A 9,194-nucleotide genomic window follows, 5' to 3' on the forward strand; every position below is an offset into this window, starting at 1 on the left:
TCTTAGGAAGCTCAGGTGAAAGCAGGTCGGGAAAATGCCTGGTCACACAGGCACGCAAAACAAGGACTTTGAGTCATTTAGTGTGAACTCTCCTTCATGAGGTCTCTCACCAGTATGGGCCAGTTGACCATACTCATGGTTGGTAGATGGTCCCTGGGACCCTGGGCCTTCCCCCGATCCAGCAACTACACAGTGGATATTCGCTGGTGGAGCAGAACCCAGTCCAGGGTGGTGGCCAGCCGGCACTGTTCTGAGTGGCTGTGCTCTTACCCCACCCCCAGGCAAGGGGCCAAGGGATGAGAGCCCCACTTCCCCTTGCCATCCAATGTCCTAACTACCTCTAATAGCTGAATTCGTTATTCATTCACTCCACAGAGATTTCCTGAGGTTACAGTACGGGTTAGACATTGCACAGGATCCTTGTGATGCAGATAAACAAGGACAGGCTCCTTGATGCTCTGGTTTCACGGAATGCAGGGCAAGGAGAACCGGGTAAAGCAACAACTGCGGCCCGGCGTGACTGTCAGCACAGCAGTGGAGAGGAAGCCTGGAGCCCAGCGGGAGCACCCAACCTAAACAGAACCAGGGCCAAGCAAGGGTGGACTTGCGAGGCAGAGAGAGGCTCCAGTTTGGCTGGTGTGCAGGGAGCTGGGGCTGATGGAGGGGAGGGCGAGCAAGAGATGGGCTGGAAGCACTGGCAGCAGCCAGAAAATGAGGGTCCTTGGAGGCCACGTAAAGGAGCAGGACTCGATCCTAAGAGCAAATATCTTTGTGCTCGAAAATGATCACAGCTGCACTGAAGGGAATGGCCAAGAGGAGAACAAAACTGGCAGTGATGAGGAGGGGAGCGGGGCAACTGAGGCAGACACAGAGTGAGAGATGGGGTCCTGAGCTAGAGCAGCAGAGAGTATGGAGAAGGGTACACTCAAAAGGATTTAGAAATCGAACTGACAAGGACCCGCACGCGGACTAGATGGAGGGATGCAAGAGCATCAAGGGTATTCTTGCCTGGGAAGGCTGACGGGGAAAGTGGGTGGAGGTTAGCACCATTCCCTAAGATCTGAAGACAAAACGGGTAAAACACACATTGGAGGAGGAAGAGTCTGGGTCCCACTGAAGGCATAATATAAGCTTTCGAGGTACCTACAGCGTCATCCTCCAGGAAGGGGCTGAGGTCATGACGTCAGAAGAGGGGATGAGGCAGGAGACACAAATCTGAGTGTCACCCATCCAAAGATGATAAACGAAGCCCACAAGCACGGATGGGATCCCTCCAGGACAGTGTGAAGCGAGAAGAGGAGGGGAGGGAGGTGGAGGGAAGGGAAGGAAGAGGCTGACGTCAGAACTGTGAGGTCACTACATTCAGGGCTGGGGGCACCTGCTGAGGCTTCTGGAGAAAGACCAGAAGATGAGGCAACACCAGCCAGGAGCCCCTCAGTGATCAACAGTCTCCATGACTATAACCTCAACAGGACCTGATTAGGACCAGGTCGGTCCAGGACCACAAAGGGGTGAGGAGGGGAGAGGAAATCCTGGGGGTGGAGGGTGGGGAACTAAACCCACTTGATGTTCAGCTCTAAGAATGGATGACCGCAAACCTTATCGGCTGCAAACCTTATTGGTCGGCTGCAAACCTTATTGGTCAAACAGGTTGAGGGACCATCCCAGAGAAATATAACGTCACCCACAAATCTAAGCCATGTTTGCCATTTTAAATTTCAAGTAGAGGGGATCCCTGGGTGGCTCAGCAGTTTCGCGCCTGCCTTTGGCCCAGGGCGCGATCCTGGAGTCCCGGGATCGAGTCCCACACCGGGCTCCCTGCATGGAGCCTATTTCTCTCTCTGCCTCTCTCTCTCTCTATGTCTATCATAAATAAATAAAAATAAATCTTTAAAATAAATAATAAATACATAAATTTCAAGTAGTTACATTAAAAAGTAAAAATAAAGAGAAGTCATTATTATTCTAATTATGCTCATACATATTTTATCTAACCTAATATATCCAAAATACTATCACTCACCAAGTAATCAATATAAAAAATTATTAATGAGACATTTTACTTTATTTTTTTGGTATTAAGTCTTTGAAATCTGGTGGGTACCTTACTCTTATAGCACATCTCATTGAGACTGACCACATTTCAAGTGCTCCGCAGTCACATGTAGCGGGCGGCTACTGTATTGGACAATGCAGGTGTACAGTTTGTAAGTGAACAACTTATTTTTCCCCCAGTCTTATTTTTTTTGAGATTTTATTTATTATTATTATTATGAATAAATTATTATTCTAATAACTTATTAGATTATTATTATGAATAAATGAGAGGCACAGAGAGAGAGGCAGAGACACAGGCAGAGGGAGAAGCAGGCTCCCCGTGGGGGCCCGATGCGGGACTCGATCCCAGGACCCCGGGATCACGTCCTGAGGCAAAGGCAGATGCTCAACCGCTGAGCCACCCAGGTGCCCCTCCTCTAATTTTTTTTAGACAAATTTGAAAACCCCCAAAGAAGTATGTGACCAACAAGAGCTCTCTAAAAAGTCCAGGGAGCAAGCAGGCTCTCCAGTGCACAAGGGAGAACTGGGACAATGAGAGAGCCTTTTCTTGAACACTGTCACAAAAGGAAAAGAAGCTGGGGACAGGCCGACCTCGCGCTCATGGCTGAAGAGCATGGCAGCTGCTGTGAAGACCAGGGCTGGCTCCCTGTTAGGAATAAGTCAAAGCAGCATTTCATGGCAGTAGGTGGGGTAAGGCCTGTCGCCCTCCAGGGACGTGGGGGAGGGTGGCAACTGCCAGTGGAGAGAGGCCCCTCCGGGGCCCGGTCAATGCCAGCTAAAAGATCTCTATCTGGAGCTTCTCGAAGTCTTTTAGTCGTCTCTTTGCATCACCTTGAAGGGTGCGTGGGGTTTCCTCAACATGGGGACACCAACGGGACTCCTGCTCTCTATCCGCACCCCATGAGCAGCAAGGCGGGCTCCCCAGGGGGGAAGGGCAGACAGGGGAGCCTCAAGTCTCCAGGCTCAGGCTCACCTGGTGCATCAGGAACCACCGCCAGGAGCCCAGCTCAATGTTGTTGGCCTCACTTTTCCAAATTTTGGACCTCACCGCTGTACCTGAGACCAAGAATGTGCCTTTCCTCTTTGGAGAATCCCAAATGCTGTTGGTGAGGAAGTCTCACCCCTGAGAGAGAAAAAAGGGCGAAATGTTGACACCTAAGCCTAGGGAACGGAAGCGCTATTAACCCTAAGAGTGGTTATAGAGTTAATGGACCAGGCTTTGAAGGCAAATCCAAATCCCACTGCTGACATCCGCCAGCTGTGTGACCTGGAGCAGATGACCTGACCTCTGCAAGAGTTTCCTTATCTGACAAATGGGGAGAATAATCAGGGCAACCTCATAGAGACCTGTGAGGGTTAAAGTGGGCCCATACAGTAAACTAAGCGTATTAGAAGTTCCAATGAGTAGAACTGGGCCTGAGACATGCTAAGAAGGTATAGAAGTGGTTACTATTACTCATTACAGCGCTCTTGGGTGGTCCATAAGCGGCAGCTATTATTATTATTATTATTGCTCTTAAAATCTCCTTTTAAAGCTTACCTCCAGCTAGTACTTCATCCCGTTGGCTTTTGCTGTCAATGCCACCCTGCCGACCCACTACGTACCACACACACGAGCACAGTCCCACACTCACTGGACCCGAGGTCCCTCCCTGGGCAGCTGGGCTATTCCCACCCTTAGCTCAATGGTACTGCACGTAATAACCCCCTGCCTGTGGTTTGTCACGCTCCGCACAGTGCTGCTTCCTAAATACTAACATGTTGATCAATCACCCGGGGATCTGCCTAAAAGGCAGCTTTTGAGTCAGGAAATCCGGGGTGGGGCCTGAGTCTGCAGGTCCACGATGCCAGCAGCACCGATGGAGGCCACGCGCGTCTCTTAGTGTCTCCTGCCCTCACCTCAGTCCCTGGCTCATGGTGGATGCTCAACACACTCCGGCTGGACCAACTGGGAAGGATGCCACCCATTCCCGGAGCTCAGGCACCTGCTTCATCGCTCACCCACACATCCAGAGTCTTGTGAGGTGCTCTGGGGTCAACTGGCTACCCTCAAGCATAATCACCTCCACCCTCCCCCCTATATTCACCCAGAAAAGATGCTTAGTCAGGAGCAGCTCTGGGGTGTGCGAGCACTACGTGCAGGGTCACCCTCTCTAACCAGGGGGTACCAATGTGTGCCCACAATGGCACGTGGGGCAGAGCTAGCCAAGGAAGCTCCCAAGGCGCCAGGCACGCTGGGAAATTCTGTGAACAGCTCGATGCTTCTGTGCTGTGGAGCGACAGGCCATTCACCCGTCTGCCTGCCCCCTCACGGCAGATACAGGGACACACGTGACCCACGCTGCCTGGTACTGGGGCAAGAGTCAAGAAAACCAGACTTTTTTGTTACAAAAGCGTACTTGGCTTTAAGCACCTATGGTGATAAAACATAGGGGCGGGGAGAGCACACCTACCCAGACCCAGAAGCTTTCGGGGCACCGGGTGGCTCAGTCGGTTAAGGGGCTGGCTCTTGATTTTGGCTCAGGGCATGATCCCAGGTCCCTGGGATTCGGCATCGGGCTCCATGCTCAGCCGGGCGCCTGCTTCGGGATGCTCGTCTCCCTCTTCCCTTCCCCCTGCTTGTGTGCGTACACACTCTCTCTCTCCTTCTCTCTCTCTCTCTAAAATAAATAAATCTTAGAAGCGCCCCTCTTTCATTTCTGTAGTTATTAAATTCTTACTACACACAAGGCACCATACCAGGTTCTGAGAAAATGCAAAATTCTCTGCCCTCCTAGAACTACCCTCTCATGAAGAAAGACAGATGATATGCTTGCACACACACACACACACACACACACACTCTACTGCCAGGAATGCTAAGTGTTCAGATGGGAAAATAAAGCAGGACGCAAGAACAGTGTCAGGGCGGACAGGCTGACATGGAAGGCGGCGCTGAGCAGATAAAATTTCAGCAGAGACATGAAAGAAGGTTCAGAGTAAGCCACGCAGATTATCTGAGTGAAGAATGTTCCCGGCATGTTTAAGACCCAGCAGGAAATCTGGTGTGGCCAGAGGGCAATCAGTGGGGTCGGGGAGAGGGGCAGTGAGACAGGCAAGAGGGCCAGACAGTAGGGGCCCTAACCCATGGAAAGATCCTTCTGAGATATAAACGTGCATGGCTCCCGTGCGGAGGAGCAGCGGGCCCTAACCCAGACCTTAAAGGTCACGCCGGCTGCTATGAAGGGAACAGAGTGGGGAGGTCAGGTGGGTGTAGGGTGAGCGGACAGGCAGGGTCGGCATCAGCGGCCCAGGTGACAGGGCGTGTGGGCAAGGGCCGAGAGCAGAGAACCCAACGGGACTTGCTAATGGAACGGAGGGAAAAATAGAGGCAGGACCTTGGTTTGGGCCCTAGAACGTGGCGTGGGATGCAGAATAACGGCCCCCAAGACATCCATGTCGTCTCCAAGCCGGTGAGTATGCTATCTTCTACGATTAAGGGGGCTTGCAAATGCGAATCAGTTACGGATCTGCAGTTGGACGGATTATCCTGGATTATCTGGGTAGGCCCAGGATCCTCGCAAGGGTCCCGATAAGAGGAAAATACAGGCAGGACGGTCAAGTCAAGGAAGGAGATGTGATGATCTAAACAGAGGTCAGAGTGATGCGGGGCAAGAATCTGTGGAATCTGAGCAGCCCCTGGAAGCTGGACAAGGCAAGGGAACGGATTTTTCCCCCTGGAGCCTCCAGAAGGAACGCAGCCCTGCCAACCCGTCTCAGGACTTCTGACCTACAGAACTGTGAAGCAATAAAATTTATGTTGCTGTAAGTTGGTGGTAATTTGTTTCAGCAGCAATAGGAAACCATTACACCTGAGTTCACCGCGATGGCTTTTATTGAGACAGAGAGCACTGGAGAAGCAGCAGGAATCAGGAGCTCTGGAGGTCACGCTGGATTTGAGGTGCCCATTATCTATCCAGGTGGAGAGGCCAAGCAGGGCGAGGATACCCGACCCTGCAGCTTCGAGGGAGATTGGAACTGCATGTGACCTTGAGCAAGTCCCTTAATTTTTCTGAGCTTCAGTGTCTCCTGTAAAAAAGGATTTATATCTTCTTTATCTCAAGGATCAAAGGAGACATTTCATCCGACTGTTCAAAGTATGCCACTAACATAAGGCGTTTATTATTCCTAGAAAGGAGCCTCTAATCCAAAGGCAACGGGAGTCACTTTTGAGAGACTTTCTAAAGTCTTCCGTTTCCACAAAGATCATCATATCCCATCAAGCTCCACAGAATGCAGTGAGCGGTTCTCGGGGCAAAAAGTGGTCCCAAGTCTCCAGGAACCACCAGATGGGCCCGGGGCAGTCTCAGCCTCACCACGGCCACCACCTCTTACCCTCTTCCCAGATCCAGCCTTGCCCGCCGACTGCGACTGGCTCACACCCACTAGCCAAGGGATGAGATGTGTATTCTCTTTCCTGTTCCATGATTAGTGAGGTGGGTTTTTTTTTTTTTTAAGATTTTATTTAATTTTTCATGAGAGATGCAGAGAGAGAGGCAGAGACACAGGCTGAGGGAGAAGCAGGCTCCATGCAGGGAGCCCGATGCTAGACTTGATCCCAGGACCCTGGGAGCATGACCTGAGCCAAAGGCAGACACTCAACGACTGAGCCACCAGTTAACAGGCGTCCCAGTTAGTGAGCTTTAAAGAGTCTTGGAGCCCAAAGCATCCAAGCCCCCACCCAATGCAGGATCCACCTATTCACTCATCGCATGATAATTCGCCGAGCACTGGAGGAACCAGGCCCCGCCCTGGACGTATGGCCAGGCAGACGGGATCCAGGGCAGGGAGGTTCGCACAGAACCTGTTCCTCCTACAACCTCTCATCCGTGCTGGGCGAGAAGCGTTGGCTCTGCACAAGGCTCTGGAATCCTACAGATCCACCACTTCGGGTGCCCTGGGGCCAACTCCCAAACTTGTCTGCATCTCCGTTTCATCCCCTATAAAATAAGGATCAGGATCCCTGGAAAGCACTTAGCAGAGTGCTCAGTATTCATTAAGGGCCCGATGGCCAACCGCCTTGACTGGCATAGTTATTACTGTTCAAGTCCACTTCATTTTTTTTTTTAATAAACAGCCTAAAATATGTCTCCCTGAAATATCCAGTATGCCAGAGTAACTAAAATCGCTCCCTCTCCTGACAGCCCTAAAATACCTGAAGGCAGACTTTGTCACTCCTCTGCATCTTTCAAGGGGAAATACACTGAATCCCATTACCACCCCTCACAGAACCCAAGTCCCAGGACCCCAGGACCCCAGGACCCTCTCCCAGCCTCACTGCCTGTCCTTATGTATGTTTGGCTACTACCCCCCTCTTTAAAAAAGGTCCCTCAACAGAACACGGTGGTCTGACCCATGTCAAGTAGAGCAGAACTGTTACGAAGAAATAGGTACCATTAAAGGACTTAATAACCAGTGTCTCAGTCACGTCACTCAGGAGCAGCGGCAGTTCCAAAGATCCGCTCTAGTGTGAAATTTCACTGAAGTGCACGTTGGGATGTTCCAGATGGTGCACCTCGTGTTGGTCCCGAGGGCCCTGCATCTTTCTGCAAATAAAACTTGGGGATTCCCTCCTTGTCCTGAGGTGCAATAATGCCCACGACATGACCACAAACTCAAGGGCTTGTGAAAACTCAACACCGAGCAAGAGAAGACGCCTCAGTAAAACTGGCCTCACGTAAAAGGCTTTGCACAGGAAGCACGATCCTAATAGGAACGTGGTCCCTAATAGAATGGTGATCTGGGATAAACAAGGACCCAGATAAACATTTCCATGTTCACAACTTTGGAGGCTGGTGGTGGCCTCCAGTGTGTCTTTCATAAAGGTCACACCTCCTCTGTGTGCCCATCAACGTCGCTGAAGAATGCTCTAGGTCTTCCGCACGTGAAACAGCGCGGTGCAGAAAGGACTGAATTAAGAGACCGGTCCCTGAGACCCAGCTCGGCCAGGCACTGCTTGACCTTGAGAACCTGCCACTCTTCTGGGTCTCAGTCTCCCTGCCTATTAAATGAGAGGTTGGATGAAGTCAGGGCCTCTTAACCTACCACCCAAGGACGGATAGGTCAGGGGAGACGTTTATCCACCGAAGTTTTAAGGCTATGAATCAGCACATTTGGTAGGTAAAAGAGCCATTGCATTTAGCAAATTCTAGGCACGGTGGTAACTGCTTTAATATAATAATACCGAGAATAGCTAATCCTTACAAAGCTACTACGTGCTTTGGGGCACCTGTGCAGCTTAGTCAGTTCAGCATCTGACTTCGGCTCAGGTCCCGATCTCAGGATCCTGGGATGGAGCCCCACATGGGCCTCCCTGTTCAGCGGGGAGCCTGCCTCACCCTCTCCCTCGACCCTCCCCACCCCACTCGCGCTCACGCTCTCTCTCAAATAAATAAATAACACCTTTTCTTAAAGAAAAAGTTACTATCTGCTTTATAAATATTATTTTTCAGAATCGTAATATTCCTATGCAGTAGGTCCTACGATTACGCCATTTGATGGATAAGAAAGTTGAGAGTTAGAAAGATCAGGTAACTTGTTGGAAGTCACCCAGCAAATAGCAACAGTAGAATTTCCACACAAGTCTGAATCCACCGAGCCTGTTCTTACCCAGATACCACGCTGCCTCCCAACCAGCTCAGTAACTAGGTAACGAGACTAATTGGATATCGCACCACAATGTGGAATTGTCTTTAATTTGCCCACTCTTCAGGCTAGCACTTTCTCAAATCTCAGCACTGGTTGGCAGGGACCGTTCATTCAAATTAGCAGGCCCAGAGGCCAGACTGGCGTGAGTGACCCTGCCATTGGCAAACCTGCTCTCTCCAAAAGCTGATGAGGCAGCAAAGACAAAATTAGGAAAATGCAGTTGGTCACACATATAAGTAAACCACGTTTTTAAAATTTATGCTAATACTATTGCTGTTTGCATCACCTTCAAGAAGAAATAAGACCTGAGCGGGTTATAAAGACTCAAATGAGAGAGAACGCCACAGGTAAAATTTCATTTCTTATGAAGTTTTTATAATCAAATCCATAAATTATCTCGTTAACTTGTTAAAGTATTTCTGCTTACGCAGCAAAGTTTCCCTGGGTCA

General features: G+C 50.4%; 1 protein-coding gene across 5 annotated transcripts in view; it reads right to left on the minus strand.

Moving 5' to 3' along the window:
• ST6GALNAC3 (ST6 N-acetylgalactosaminide alpha-2,6-sialyltransferase 3) overlaps positions 1 to 9,194 on the minus strand; it is a 507,075-nt gene that overhangs the window by 458,268 nt on the left and 39,613 nt on the right. The window contains exon 2 of one of the 5 annotated variants that reach the window (XM_041747351.1): positions 3,032 to 3,181. The exons of the other annotated variants lie outside the window; for them this stretch is intronic. Coding sequence (XP_041603285.1) covers positions 3,032 to 3,040 — 9 coding nt within the window. The 5' untranslated portion in view covers positions 3,041 to 3,181. The remainder of the gene's footprint in view (positions 1 to 3,031; positions 3,182 to 9,194) is intronic. 5 annotated transcript variants of the gene reach the window in all.

Source organism: Vulpes lagopus, chromosome 3 (assembly GCF_018345385.1).
Source record: "Vulpes lagopus strain Blue_001 chromosome 3, ASM1834538v1, whole genome shotgun sequence".
NCBI classification, from domain to species: Eukaryota; Metazoa; Chordata; class Mammalia; order Carnivora; family Canidae; genus Vulpes; species Vulpes lagopus.